This window comes from Corvus kubaryi, unplaced genomic scaffold (assembly GCF_017639235.1).
Source record: "Corvus kubaryi isolate FWS band 111438036 unplaced genomic scaffold, C.kubaryi_AGA036_p1.0 37334, whole genome shotgun sequence".
Classification (NCBI taxonomy): domain Eukaryota; kingdom Metazoa; phylum Chordata; class Aves; order Passeriformes; family Corvidae; genus Corvus; species Corvus kubaryi.
The window spans coordinates 18,508,591-18,524,131 of NW_024581108.1; the positions used below are offsets into that span (position 1 = coordinate 18,508,591).

Sequence of the window (15,541 nt, forward strand, 5' to 3'; positions counted from 1 at the left end):
GGTGCAACTTGATGCCTGATTTGCACTCAATACTGCCTCAGTCGGGAGTGCAAAGCAGCTATCTGCATATTCAACATCTGTAAATCCCCGTCCCTCAGCGTGCAGCTGGACGGCGGCCTCAAGGCACTTCCCTCCTGAAAAAACACTTCCAAGTAACACATGTGAACCCCAGTGCCAGATCCCGGGGCAGGTGCTAATGGCTTTCACAAAGGCTCTCAGGATTTTAATTAGTTGAGTTTAAGTTGCTCAGAGTATCCATCACTTCCTTTCCTTTTCCAAACTACTGAGTAGAAATATGGTTTTCCAACAAAATACCACTGCCACCTCTCCTCTGGCCCCTCCCCACCCCCAAATTCAACATCCATAATGTTCCAGCTCAGTTGTGGTCACCCCGTTACCTGTTGATGAAGCATGTTCAAGCTACATTATCTGGGTATCTCCCCAGGCACACTTCAGTTTTCAGAGAAAAATAAGAACATCTCAGTGGTGTTCAAGACCATGCAAGACCTGAGTCACCTGGGAGATGTCTGTCGCTCCTACTGATTCCAGAAGGTGAAGGGTGAGCCTGCTTCTGTCTTTGGTACATCAAGTATCTAAAATGATGCGTGCTGAAATTCCCTTGGGAATCCTCTGCATAGAGGACAACAGGGAAACAGACGGAGCTGAGGACTACAAGGAGGAGATTATCTGTTCCCACAGTGCTCTCACACCAGCCCCATCCTACTGGAAAGTCGCACAGTTCTCTCTTTCCCTACTGAAGATGGAGTGCAACCCGCTTCTGAGCCCCATTATGAAGAACCACCAGAGAACATTTACTTTGGAAGCAAGTGACACTGCTGTTTGTGAGCTTGGATCAGATGACTTTTAAAGGTTTCTTTCAACCCAAACTATTTTACAGTTCCTGCTAACAGTCTAATTTATGATGATCAGAATCATTCCTGCTGACGCTGCCCATCCAGTGATGACTGAGAGAACTCTGCAGGATGGGCAGGGTATTCACCTGATCTGAGCAGGGAAATGATCATATTCTATGACTGCTGTTCCTACTCCGGGATGAATTCCTGTGCTTTATGGCAGCACACAGACACTTACAACAGAGCCTGTATTTATTTTCCTGAAGAACATCTCAGAAATTTAAACCTAATCAATCAACAAACATGTACCTAAACTCAGCCACCTAAGCCTGCAGACGAGCAAGAGTGCTCTGACTTTTGCACAAACAGATCCCAGTTATCACCAGCTTCATCAGGAGCTGAGGGCAATCTGGCTTCCTCCACATCACAGACAACAGTTGGGTCCTCTCTGACCTCTCAGATGCTGTGGGGGCTGGTGGGGTGGTTTAACATGGGCTTTCCTCCACCCCAGAACCATGGTCCAGAGACAATTTGCTTCCCCTCTTGCTGTGGGAGATGCTATGGTACTTGCATTTCAACTCTGTCTCAATAAAAGAATATTCTCCATGATATATTTATTATTTTAAGAAACAAAACCCACTGCTTCAAAGCCTACTGATTTGGCTGCTAATAAACATTGTGAACTGGAGCAGCATCTGAATGTCTGAAGCAGTAAATCCAGCTCTCAGCTACAAAACTGACAGCTCTCATAAAAGAAAGAAAGAAAAAAACACAAGTAAAACATCCTAAGGAAATTATCGTTCAAATTAACTGCAGACATAAATTTATCCATCTGTTATCATAAGTGTTACTTGAAAATTATTTGCCCATAAAAATGAAATAAACCAGAGTGGTTTTTTTCTTAAACACTGACTTCATGTGTATGGTCTTAGTTGCCAAAATATTAACTCTTTTTAACAGCCCGTGTGCTCTTGGCTGTGTGTCTCTTTCTTGACTATAAAAGGACCTCTATAAATTGTCTGTATAAATGAGGTCTAAGGCACTTCACTGTTATTACAGATCAATAATTCTAAGCAAACCATCATGATTTTCAAAACACAAAACCCAAGCAAATGCCCAGATTTTACTTGGAAGTACTCTCTTTAGCTACCTTTATTCATTCAAAGGGAAATGCTACCCTGCCCATTAAATGAAAAATATCATTTAACTGCACAAACAATAACTGCTGTTTCATTCCTAGGATATAGTTACTGTGAATACAGGTATGGTGAGATTTTCACATTAAGTCTGAACATCGTAAACTCTGGCAGGAGAAGAACAAAAACTACAGAACTGGGTACAGAGCTGGGTCCCTTTTACCCAGAGCCTGTATTTTTCTTGGAGAAGAGAAAGAAATTAAAGTGGAAAGAATAAATGTCTATTTTCACTTCTGTGTGTTTTATAAAGGAATAAATTAAAAGTCTGAATTACTCCAACAAATTTAAATAGTGGGTAAAGTCATGGAAGGCAGAAAAGAGGGAAATCTATTGAAAAGTCTAGTTTTTATTTTTAAGAATGACAGAAAACTGAAAAGCTCCTTTAAGAATTGTGCAATTTTTTTTTGTTTTAATACTTTTGACTGGAACAAAAACCCCCCATCTTTCAACAGCATAAAAAAAGCTTTGCTTCACTCTATGAAAAACTATTTTATCTCAGCTTGCTTGGATATTCAAATGCCTGTCCCCTGCCCACTCCTTTGTCCCCAGGATTTGTCTGTTGGATGTTTCAGAGCCTCGTGCTGTTACAGGCCAGACCCTGAACCAGCTCTCCTACGAAGCACCACAAGGTCTTTCAGCACAGCTCTAAATGGCACATAGTGAAACTTTTAGTGGGAATCCCAGTTTACAGGAGAACAATGACACCCAAGCACCTGGGATTTTGACTGACATCTGCAGAAAGTGGACTTGTTTTTCCAGAAGAAAACAGAAAAATTCTGTTTTCCCCGAACACCCAATTTTTTTACCGAAAAACTATCAGCTGAAAGATTTTGATCGGCCTTATTTTTAACAGGAAGGCAGGATGAAGAAGCGAGAAAATCTATGTATAAAATGGGTAATAACCAGCCCATAAACGTGCAGAGTTGCTCAACTAAATCAATTTGCCTGCTCTATTCCAATCAGTTCAGTGGCCACATCTTCCATCTGAGAGTTGAGCAGGTGTTTCCAGTGGTGACCTGACCTCCAGATCTGCTGGGACCAGGCTGTGGAATCTGTCCCTACGTGAAGATTATTTAGATCTGGTCAGAGGGGCTGCCTCATCTCCCTCCACCTGGGTGAGCTATGTTTTTTTCTGATGGTAAAGTGCATTTTTTATTGTGGGAACAGGGCTTTACACTCTGCCATGTTTCAACCCAGGAGGGATTTCTGACCCCACATGATTCCTTTCCATGCTTAAAAATCAAGAATCAAACACGGTTAGAAGGGAAAAAGGGGTTTTACCTCTGTATTTATTTTAAGGATCCTTAGGTGCACCACGTCCAGGTGGAATGCACCTCCGTGCACACTGCAATGCACACCCACAAAAGCTCTGCTATAACATTATAGGTCTTACTAATCAGCATATCTATCAAAGATTCTCCAATGAGAGGCTCAAATCAGCCCCCCTCCCCAAGGAACCTTCCCCTTGATGGTTCTATCTCAGTTTACAGAATGTGTTCTGGAGAGGACCGTGGTGTCTGGTGCATTCTGATCCCTAACTACGAAGCTTCTAAGATGTTTAGTCTCTCAACTTGACAAACAAGTCTAAGAATGCAGGCTAAAACCACTAAGAATACAAAAGCTATGAAAATGTATATAAAAGAAAAGGCAAAAAATCATCATGGCATCACACACTTTCTGCTGACAGACACCTGCATCCTCCAGCTCCATGGCACCAGGGTGCTGCACCACCAGGCTGCCAGGATACCATCATCTTGTTTTTCATTTGAAGCCACTCACTGGATTTGTTTGGGGTTTTTTGTGGGGCTTTTTGGTTCTACAGTCATGGAGCAGGATACACGGAGCCAAACCTGCCTGTAATTTGCAAAGACACCTGCGTGGTGCCTTCTGCCTTAGCCAAGCTCATTCTACGAGTTCATTATTAGATGCTACAGAAGCACCCATCCATGGCACCGGGATTTTAAAATAAGCGGAGGATGATGCCCCAAGAAAGTAACAGAGCCTCAATGGCTGCTTGCAGCTGTGCAAAAGCCAGGTAAAACTGCACTACAGCAGCATCCACAAGGTACAGCTCCCTGCAGGGAGGCCACCAAAGGAACAGGCAGGGCTCTGCCTCAGGGGGGCTGTTTTCTGGGTAAGATCCTATTCCTCAGCCCCTTGGCTCCAGTTATACCTGGGAGTTACAGGATACCTCTGAGTCCATATGAATCATCCTGCATGGCTTGGGGCTCCCTCCTAGAGCAGCCCTGGTCTGTAAAACTGCATTTGTTGAAGTGTTTCCAAGGGGCTTTTCTCGTAACAGGCTTATTTTCTTACTTAGGAAAATACTTATTTTCCTTAATTTATTTGGCAGTGCAGTTTTATCCAATTCTTCCTTTCCCAGGAACTATGATGGAGATTATGAAATTTGGAAAACAATTCATAATACACATATATAATTTAATTTAATTACTATTCATTCATTAGCTCCAATATCCTCAAAATTAAGGTATTAATGCAGAGATCATGCTTGGCATAAAGGGCAGTATCTTCTGAAGTATGTTGTCCAGAATATTTCCTTTTTCAAATTATTTCTCCTTCATCATGTTAGTCTTAGAGATGCAGAACCTTAAATTGCACTGTTCTGGGAGCAAATAAACTCCTGCAGACTCTATCATGCCTATCCTAACCAAAAGTTCATTCCTAAAATTTTGCACTTCAGAATTCATGGGAATATGTGAAAGCCTCAACTTTCATCAAAAACTTCCTTTACTTTTATAAAATGCAAAACCAAACCCTCAAGGTTTTATAAAACAATCTGAATTCATGACCCAAGCACATACCAAAGAAACCCCTTAAAATTCAGGAACTAGATATAAGGATGCAAAATAAAAGATATATCAATAAAAGCCACTCTTCTAATTCAGTGCATGGAGGAAAAGAGGAAACAAAAAAACCTTCAGGAAGAAAAACCTGCATTTGAATTAGAAGAGGAAATGAACTTTCCTGCACTTTAGTCACATAAAAGTTTTGGCATTGAAAAAATTAGTCATTTTCTCAGTGTTTGCTGCATGAAGAAAAAAACATCCCAGAGAAGAATGCAGGAATTAATTGTACTTAAAGTAGGGCTAGCCTGCAGGGATGGCCCAATTTGTTGAGAAAAGCCAAAGGGATGCTGGAACAAAGAACCCAAAACAAAAAGCTTTCCTCAGCATGTCCCGCATCCCAGTTTTCAATAAATCCGGCTGCGTGTGTCTGTTCTGTCCTGTCATGGTCAGCGCTGGGGAAACCAAACAACCCAGCAACAAAGGCAGTTTTCAACATCACCAGAAATGGGCCTAAAAGACAAAATGAGACTTGCTCTTTATGAGCCAGCTTTCCCAAGGGATGCTCCCTGGGAGTTTCAGGTAGGTGCTCTCTGATGGGAACAGGGAAGGAAAGCTCAAACCTCCCCCCAGAAGTTAAAAGTGCCTTTCTAAAGAATGTAATGTGTAATTAGTATCCACTGGCTTAATTTCCCTTCTGTTATTAGCACAAACAAACAGCTGCAGTGGCTTGGATCCATGACCCACCTAGTCCAAGATCCTGTCTCAAGCCATGGTCTGTAGCTGATGCCCTGGAAAAATGTGGAGAGCAGGACAAGTGGGCAGTGATGCCCAGTTTATCCTCTCAGCTCCATTTATGTACTGTAAGGGATTTCCAAAACTGGAAACTACATCTAAGCCATCATGTTCGATAATCTCTGATAAACCTCACTCCTTGGGTTAGACAAGCTGGTTTTTATGAATGCCTGTCCAATTATGAGCCATCATGATATATTTTCCTACTGTAAAAACAGTTAAGCAAAACTCCTTGGCCAGAAATATCAGCCAAGCCTGAGATTAAATAAGCTTGGGAAAATTCAGTCCGGATACACTCAAAAAATAAATACATCAAAATGCACGTGTCTCTGCTAAAACCCACAGTCTTTAATCAAAATTCCCACTGAAGTGAGTAGCGAAAGGTTAGTTGTTGCCAAAGTTCATAGCGAGAGCCATGGGATGAGAAGCAAAGTTCTGTCAAAAATGAGAGATTGCCAAGGAGAGGGAGCAGGAGGAGGAGATCAGTTCTCAACACAGCAATCTCAGGCTGCCTTGAAGTCAAGGGAGCTCAAAGAGACTCTTAAGTTGGTGCTCAGGATTCTGCTGAGCTGGGGCCTGAATGGTTATTATTTATACTCTTATCACATAGAAATGTGAATTCCATCAGGAAGGGGAAAAGAAATAAAAAAGGGAGAGAAAGGACAGTAGCATGTACTGTTGCAGGCTCATAGAAGTACTGCAGACATCTTTGTTCTGCAGATTTCAGGGAGAGCACTTGAGCAGGCAGAGGGACACATTGGAGTTTTACTTCATGGTTTATAATGCTGGTATTTAGCTACACACACAACTCCTGCCCTTGTGCAAAGCCCCAAACCAGCCAGTCTGTACAGACACACCACCAAAGCAGCTCAGTCACCCATTGAGATGGTCTAACTGCAGCAACCCCAGAAGGTTTGAAACCCTGGGCCAGCACCTGGAGCCACACCAGCACCTGCCTGTGCCACCTGGGCTTGCAAATTCAAAGCCACTCAAACCATCTCCTACACCTGTGGCCAAGCAGCCCACAGGTCTGGGAAGGGAACAAACACAACAATATGAAGAATACTTACAGCTTCACATTTCTACAGTCAGATGGAAAACACAGTGAGTGGAGCCTGTGTGCAGCCTGCCTGGACCTAGACCCACCTCCTACAACTACTCACTCCACTTCAGAAGTGGGTCTGGACACACAAAAGGCTTTCTGCTTCAAAGGGAAGCCTCCTGAGAAATCTTCCCACAGGCCCAGAAACCTTAAACACTCCAGACACTTTACTTCCAATCATGGTAACTGAGTAAAACAGAAAAATCATGCCATACCTGCTCCAAAGGCAAAGAAGAAGCTCTTGTCTCTGTTCTCCCTTAAAAGTGACATCACTCTTCTCCCCATCCTCTCATTCCTCTTGTAGATGAGCTCCTGTCTGAAGTAGCTGTCTATTTCCTGAGCTGTCACCTGCTCGTGGGGTGGGAGTGTTGTGTTGATGAAGTTTGGGACCTGAAACAGAGAGAGAGGCCATAGCTTAGGTGGCATTGGTTAAGGTACCCCCAGAACACTGCATGTTTTAATTCAGCCTTACTTAAGCCACGTGAGCATCACTACCCCACAAAAATCCACTAGAGGATCAGAGCATGGGAGGTTGTTAGGAAGTCTAGAAAAAAAAAAAAGAAAAGAAAAAATTCCCAAGGATTATATATTTTTTTTAAAGTGAAACTACTATTTTACTAAAGGAAACTAGTTCATTTTGATTTTTCTCTGTCCCTTCATCAAAATGTAGTTTCAACCATTACATTTGGGTGAGTTACTTGGACCTTTATTCTCTGCTTGTTCAGAAAAAATCATTGGCTGTTTAATACCGAATTCCTGTGATCTGTTCTCAGCTGAGGTCACCATGAACTGAGTAAGGACTGTAGGATTTGGCTTGTATATGAACCTAACAGTTTAAAAAGAGGAAAGGATAGCAAATGCAGACATAGAAAGATGCACACAGGGTAAAGCCCCTAATCCTTACAAGCTATTATGTCTCACCAGAGAAAACCATGCATTCCAACACATAAATCCCTGGAGCATTCCTGATATATCCGAGGAAAAGACTTCCACAAGAACTGCTCTTTCAGTCCCTGCTTTTGTGAGGAGAGGTGTTCACGGACACAGCAGAAAGGCTGAAACCCCAAGGACTTTGGTCAGGGCAGCAGACCCAGGAATGAGCCAAGATCCAAGCTGTAATGGACAGATAAGCCAAAAGTCTCTGATTGTTAGAACAACAACTTGTTTTGACACAGTGAAGGTCCCAAGTCTACCATGAAGGTTTGGGAGCCCATGTGCCCTGCAGAGAGAAGGGCTGTAAGGGGGCAGTGCTTGATGACTGCTAACAGGACTCAGGCACATTCTGGTGATTTTCTGTGCCTCACCACTGGAAAGCAGCTTAAGCTGCAAACCCCAGATTCAGATTTCTGAGTCCCCAGGTACATGTAAAGCTGCCAGGATTTCCAGTGTTAATCTGAGTCGGTGGTAATGACATTGCATGCACAGCCCATGAGGGGACCATCCCTCACTTGCTGTGCTGAAATACTTGGTGCAGTGACTCTGTTACTTGGGTTAATTCTTTCTCTGGTTTTCTACTATACCAAATTCCTGTGCTCATTTTCTAAAACTTGCCTTTAGTTTTTGTTTTTCAGCCCACCTCTTCCCATTCCACTTGGCCACAGGGTTTTATCACAACTTTTTTTTTTTCTTTTCCCACCCTCTTCACTCATAATGCCTCCCCAAAAGCTTTCAGCAAGTCTTAGGGAGAAAAACTGATTTGCATTTTCCCAGTGACTCTCCTTAAAGCTTTTTCATTGCAGCCCCATCTGCATCACTCCTAATATATGTGAGGGACCAAGCAGAAGAGATTTCTCACCATGCATTATGCAGGATAAGTCTACACCTTGCTCTGGATTCACACCAAAGGCTGTACCCAGTTGAGTGAGAAAGAAAAAGGGACCACATCTCCTGAACCAGGGCATCCCAAGGGGATGAAGCTAACACTCCATCTCAGGCACCCTGCCCCAGCCTATTGGGTCTCACAGACCAGATGGACCTTTGATTTTCCAAACTGCTTCTCAGCGTGCTTTGCCAAATCACCATGCTCCTCACAGCATGTCTTTCTTTAAGAGTTCAGTTGCATTACCCTGAGTCATTCCTTCCTCCAGGCTTTCCAGCATGGCTTGGCATCACCAGTGTAACTTGTGAACTCCTCAGAGCATGCAAGTACTTTGCACCTTGTTCTCAGTTTAGCCCTGAGCCAGCACTCAACAAGTAATAAGTCCCATTAAGTCAGACCTATTGGAGACACCAGTTTCCTGTGAAAACCCAAGGAAGCTGCCTCCACATCTGGCAAGAATACGTGTTTGTCTCAAAGGGATGCAGGACCAGACTGACGGTGTCAGAGAGATAAAATGCTGCTGGAAGGGCGTAGTGGCTTCCATTCCTGGTGAAAAACCAGGTGGGAGAGACTTACATTGTAGGAGTAAAGTCTGAGGAATGAGTAGACATTTTACACTTGCAGCAACCTCTGTAATGCAAAGCTGCAAATCAGTCGGTCCATGGAGATATCACAAGTCTTTGCATCTCTATACTGGGGCTCTCAGGCAGGAGTCAGGGAAGCCTTTAGGCACTGAACTGCAAGGTGACATTTTCTGGAAGCATCTGAAGGCTCAACACCCACATAAGAAAGTCTCTTCTTCCCTGCTTCTGGCTGAAGGGAACTGAAGGCTGGGACCTTCACTTGAGATGCTTTGGGGAAAGCAAAGCACAGCCTTGCCTGTGAGCACAACCTGCTCCTACACTAAACAGGAGCAGCAGTGCTGGGGGACCAAGCAGCTTTGTGCATCCCACTGATGATGGAGCTCCAGATAGCCCAAAACCAGATGGTGTATGTAGACGTAGACCAACAAGGTCTTTGCCAAGAAAGGAAGCACCTTTCATCTCCCTGTGCAACTCCATCACTTGCAATCCTGCATCCAACATTTAGCCTGCAGTTTATTCCTTCTCTTTATCTAACCTAAAGTACAGTACACAAACCAGAGCTATTTACTTGCCTTTCGTCCCCCCTCCCCTTCTTTCCTTCTCTTCTGTGGGAAAAAGTGTGCCAGTGGCAGAGAGATAAACTGAAAACCAAGGACTGGGTTTTGTCAATGTTCCTTTGGCTTGCCCAAGGAATAAGACAAAGGAAGGCATCACCTAGAGAGGCACAGCATCAGCTGCAGGTCCTGCTGCACTGTGTGCATTCCTGCATTTCTAATGCCTGGCAAAACCAAAATCTGCAGGTGTGTTTCCGCGTGTGTGTGGCAGAGGACAGAAGATAAATGACTGCAGTAAGTATGCCCTTACACAGTAGTGCAACCACACTCTGAGCTGTGACACTTGCCCCATTAATCACCTCCGCTCCTCCCTGTATCCAGGTCCTTTCCACAGTCAGTGACACACACCATGCCTGGCTTCAGGGAGACAGCTGCTCCTGTTGATTTAAGAAGCCCTTAAACCAGACAGGGATCAGGAAGTCAAGAAACAGTCACACGCAATTAGGAAACTGTTAACTGGAGCCAGAATTTAAGTTTGGGGTTTTTTTTTTGAAAAGAGAAGACCTGTTATTTTAAAAGGATGGCCTAAATATGCACCAAAAGGATGCACCTTCCCTCTTCTACTTTTATTTTGTTTCCATTCTGTGAAAAAATTAATTTTAACATTTTAATGATATGTATCTGTTGGTTTTGAGCTGAGAGTGAATGAATGAGACATTGGCTGTGCCATTGGGTGAAGGACTGATCTCCTAATAACAGCTGAATATTGCTACCAGTATTTAAATGTACAATGGAGTGGATGGTATGACTGTTGAAAAATCCAAACTGCTAATTTTGCTGTTCAACTAGGAGAGTAACAGCTGGATCAGCAGAAAAACACATCACCTGGGGTGTGCTCACTTGTACTGGATACCCCTGACAAGAGATAAATAGATTCTCTATGCCCAGTCTCTGCAAGCTGTGTAGTTTTCTGAGACCCCAACCTACTCATACATATATAATTCTAGTGGAAACTTAATAATGTATCTCATTGAGGTGTTCAGTATAAAGAATATTTTGTTTTACTTAATAAGGTAGCACTCCTCCTTTTTTCTGTTCCTGCTTTCTTTGGGTTACAGTTCTCCTATGGACAGCACAGATGGACCCCAAACTCAGTCATTAGGTACACTCTGCACTTCTCAGTTAAACTTTTGAGGTTAAAGGAAGGGACTATGAGAATAAAAAAGAAATCCCAGCCTTGCAAAAATTTCTTCCCCTCCCCACTGTCTGTGTAGTTTTACTTGAGTCAGTATCCCTGCTGGAATATAAGTGAGGATAAAGCTCTGTACACATGGCTGAGCTCACAGTGCTGTGGGATGCGGGCCATAATTCTTCACCTTTGAAGTCAGTGGGAGCTTTAGGGAGAAGAAAGAGGAAGGATTGTGGAGTGGTTATGACACTACCCTGAAAAAATGGTTCTGCTCCCGTGGGTGATACAAATCTCTTACATGATCACAAGCATGTCATTTGGGTTTAAACCTTCAAAGGAAACTCAGCACTTAACCTCCACTAAGTGTCTTTGAAGCATTTGGCTTTATTCCTCCTGTCTCTCAAAGGTCCATCTGTAAAATGGGGACAGCAAGACTTTCTACCTTGATGTTACATACAAGGCACTGGCTCAGTCTAGCTCTGGAGGGACCCAAAGGAAGATCCAAAGTCCAAGACGATGCTCAGCAGTAACCTCTCTTCCAATAAATTTCCACAGAGGCTTGGATTCTGCTGCAATCATTAGCGTAAGAGCTAACAAGATACTTCAGCTTGGAAAAATGCATCAGCCATAACTCAAGATCTATGCTATGCTGTCAGCTTTGTCTGTAGAGACAGAGAGAAAGAAAAGACAAATATAAAAAGAAAAAAAAAGAAGAGAAAAGCAAAATATATTGGTGCAGAGTCTTTTATCACATTTAGGGCTTACTGCCAAAGCTCAGCTGAAAATTCACGGACCCAGGACTACATTTAAGTACATTTTTTTTATTTACTATTTTTTAATATTTGGACAAATATTCTGGGCAGAGGCACAATGCCAGAGTTGTGAACATCTATCTGCAAATAATTTTTTTGGACACATATAAGCACTATCAACTTTATGGGGTTTTTTTCCTCCTTTGGATTTATTGGTTACACCACTGCTCTAGAATCAGTCCAGTATCAAATCACTATCACATGTGGAGTAACAGTGTTATCGTTCCTACTCCCATACACTACATTTCCCAATCCTCTGATAACCTTGCTTAGCCTTGTTCTGTTCCAGTGATGAGAGTGTATTTCTGGAATGTGCATTCAAATTGTAGCATTATGTCAATCAAAACTCAAGAGTACCAACACTGGAATAAAGAGCTGCATGCCTTTCCTCCGCTGCATGTGGGCAGAGAGAGATGATCTTCAACCCTAATTCTACTTGCAGATGGAGAAGAGAAAGCTGAGGTAGGGAAATGGCAAGCCAACCCTTGCCATGAACGAGACAGTGATCCTAAAACCTCTCCAGCTATTATCTTCCTATATCTTGGTCGATCCTCTTGGCTTTTGAGACTGCTCTCTCCTACTGTCCTAATCAGCAGATGACTCAAGGATTTCCAGCCTCATCTCCTGTGAAATATCCAAACTCCAGACTGCTGCAAGAACAGCACCATCACTACCAGCTGCAGGGGATCTCTTAATAATGAAAATGCCTTATTTCCTTATTTCTCCTTCTCTCCCCAGAGTGTTCATAGGCTAAATAGAGAAAACAGCAGGTGGCACACCCAGGGTCAAAAGGGACAACTATGGCAAGGCAGAGAGTTGGCCATCAGCTTCCAGAGTTCCAGTCCAGCACCTCAATACAAACCCCATCCATCCTTCTCTGACAGGAGGGCTCTGCTTTGTAATCCTTATCTCCAGTTGTGAGCAGGGAGTTGCTCCCAGATTGGGACAACTACATTAATTTCTTTAAAACACGATAAAGATTGGGTTCTCTTTATTAGTCTTCTGGTTTATGAGCTTTACGTGGGCAGAGGCCAGAAGACAAGTAAGGGATCCTGCTTTGAAGGATTTTCCCTGCACCATGCAGGTCAGGAACCTTTATACAGTTGACAGCCTTGTGAAAGATAAGGATCTCAAGAGCTGTCAGGCAGCTTATGGGGGCCAGAACAGTATCCCCAAACCCGCTGGCTCCTCCAGCAAACCAAACAGCCCTAAATTCACACCAGGCCTTCTTGGGTCAGAGGCTGACATCTGAGCTCGAGTTATCATTCCTTTATGAAGGGAGGATACCCTCCTTTTAACCAGCCTTGACAAGGAATTGTGGCTTTTACTGCAGGGCTGCACAATATACTGCTCTAGACTTGGAAGACACCTGTTTTCCTCTGATTTATGGACCCTTCTGGCATTGGGGAGAGCAATATCCTCTTACTGCAACCTCTGATAGGAAGGACTGGAACAGTGCAAAGTGAATGGGCTGTGAGAACAAGTATCTCCACAAGGAGGACGTGGCTGTCACAAAGCAAGAGATGCTGCCAACTCAACTGGTTTTCCTCCAGCACTCCCAAGTTTCCATCATGAGGGAGACCAGCAACTGCCAAGGAGGGAGTGTCGGGTTAAACTGATTTAACCCAAAGCCCAAAGTCGCCAAGAAGATAAACTTCCAGCTTGTTATGGAAAAGGGGAACCAGGAAGGAGAAGTGTCTAGTTTGAGCATGTGATTAACCCATTATGGCTTTCTTTTAAGCACCAAAATTTAAGTAATATATTACAAGTCTGAGTGGACTGTAAAAGGAGTTTTTCATCTTCAGAGTGAAGTTCAGTTCCATCACTCCTTTCCCTTTTCCAGAGTTGGAGCAGGAAAATAGGGCAAAAATACTTTTTGCTTGAAGGGAAGTGAAGAACACAAGCAAGAACATGTCTTGGGACAAACTCTGGGGAGCCACTTCTGGCCATGAGCTAATAATCCCTGCCCACCTCCCAGCACTGCTTATGGTCCATAGACATTGCAGTTACATCACAGTTCATGTCAGTGGGATTTCTGTAATTGGACTCTCTGATTTAAAGCTGGTGGGATACCCCTCAGTGTGCCAACTGGAGTGTGAAAACAAAGGTCTTTGAGTTCCAAACTGGCTACCTCAGGTCTAGGAATCACTGGAGCATCTAAACTTGTAAATGCAGGGAAATTATGTATAGGAGAAGAAGTGGAGGGGAAAAGCAGGCTGAATGCCAGTGAAGCCTCTATGGACAGTGCATGATACTTTTAAAAACCAGCTCTGCAGGTGACACAAAAGCTGTAGGAGTCATTGCTGGCCTGAGTGTGAAGTTGCCTGCAGACAGGGTGGGCTGCAGCCCTTGGACACTCCTGTATCTGCAGTTTCAGCCTCCGCTGCACCTGCGTGGAGACCCTCCCTGGGAGCACCAAACCCATCCTGCCAGGGCTGCTCTTCCAGGTGGCACCTGGCCAAACAACAGCTGTGTGTCCTGCCTAGTTCCGCCTTCTCCGTCCATTTGGGCCGAAAGAAGACATGTTTTTTAAAAAAAAAAAAAAGGCAGAAAGGCCACAGGGATGGGCTGTGCATCTCACACACTCACACACAGCTTGGGCGGTGATACTTCCATCCCTGTTAAAAAAGACTTTCAGCAAATCCCTGAGAAGTCATGACCTCCATGTATGTTTTCTATTTGTTTTTCCACACCAGTTAAATAGCTGCTTTCCAAGCGCTTGGGAAAAAAAAGAGAAAAAGAAGCAAGCAACACCAACCCCTCCTCCAAGGCCTCGCTCCCCACCCCAACCTCGTCCCTGCTCCCCTTGGTCGCGATGCCAAAATATGCAGCAGGCCTCTCTATCTGAATGAATGTTTTGATTAAAGAAGTCTTAACAAAACACAGTCAGAACAATGATCCCAGCCCCCTTTCTGCAAGCTTCACCCAACTATGTGGTGTATATTTAGGACCAGATTACAGGGACCTGCTCATTAATTGACTAAGGATGACAAGCCTGCAGTGGATGCAAATGAAGGTCTGGGTTTCAGAGGGGAGGGTAAATCTTAACAACCTAATGATACTCTTGCCACACTTAAAACCCTTTTAACATTGGGATTTTTTTTGAGGCCAGCTTTCACGAGCTTGCAAACATATGGAAAAGTTCAAGTTTTTCTATTTCCCGTCCAAATGCTTTCTTTTCTTTGACAAAGAATATTTTTTTTCTGTTCTGACACTAAAACCATCACCTATTATATTGCCATGACACCCAAGTAAAGATACTGATCAAAGGGCAAAGCAGGGCAATAAACTGAAAAGACTGGGGGCCAGAAGGTTTGGGTTTGGGGTTGGTTTATTAAAGAAATGCAATTCTTTTTCCTAAGGTATTTTTCATTTTGTCTTCTGTTTCACAGTGGGAGAACAGCTGGTTAGTAGTGGGTACCAACTCAGGTTTGGTTGTCTTGGATATGCATTGTTCAGGGCTCTTCAATGAGTTTCTTTCCATCCCCGTCTAGTGAGATTCTAGGAAAAGCCTGAATGTGTATGTGAAGTTTGCAATATTAGTTTAACTCTAGGCGAGTCTGGTCCGAAATACATGATTTGCACAGTATCACATAACTTAGCAAGGAGCAGAAATCTGGTTTGTAACACAACGGCAGCTGGGCTGGACACGGCACCTCCGGAGCTGGCACTCGAGGGAGTGCATTGCAGAGGTGGCTCTGCCTTCCCGTTTGGCCCTAGAAGAAATCCAGGCTTCTCCCAGTCCAACCAGCTTTCTAGTTATGCTGGCATCTCAAACAAACTGCATGATAGCTTTTGAACTGATTTTAATTTTCTTTAAGGTGGGGTTACT

General features: G+C 43.6%; 1 protein-coding gene across 1 annotated transcript in view; it reads right to left on the reverse strand.

Annotated features, from left to right (window-relative positions):
- Positions 1-15,541, reverse strand: part of TRABD2B (TraB domain containing 2B) — a 268,251-nt gene that overhangs the window by 101,831 nt on the left and 150,879 nt on the right. The window contains exon 3 of the mRNA XM_042030644.1: positions 6,967-7,141. Coding sequence (XP_041886578.1) covers positions 6,967-7,141 — 175 coding nt within the window. The remainder of the gene's footprint in view (positions 1-6,966; positions 7,142-15,541) is intronic.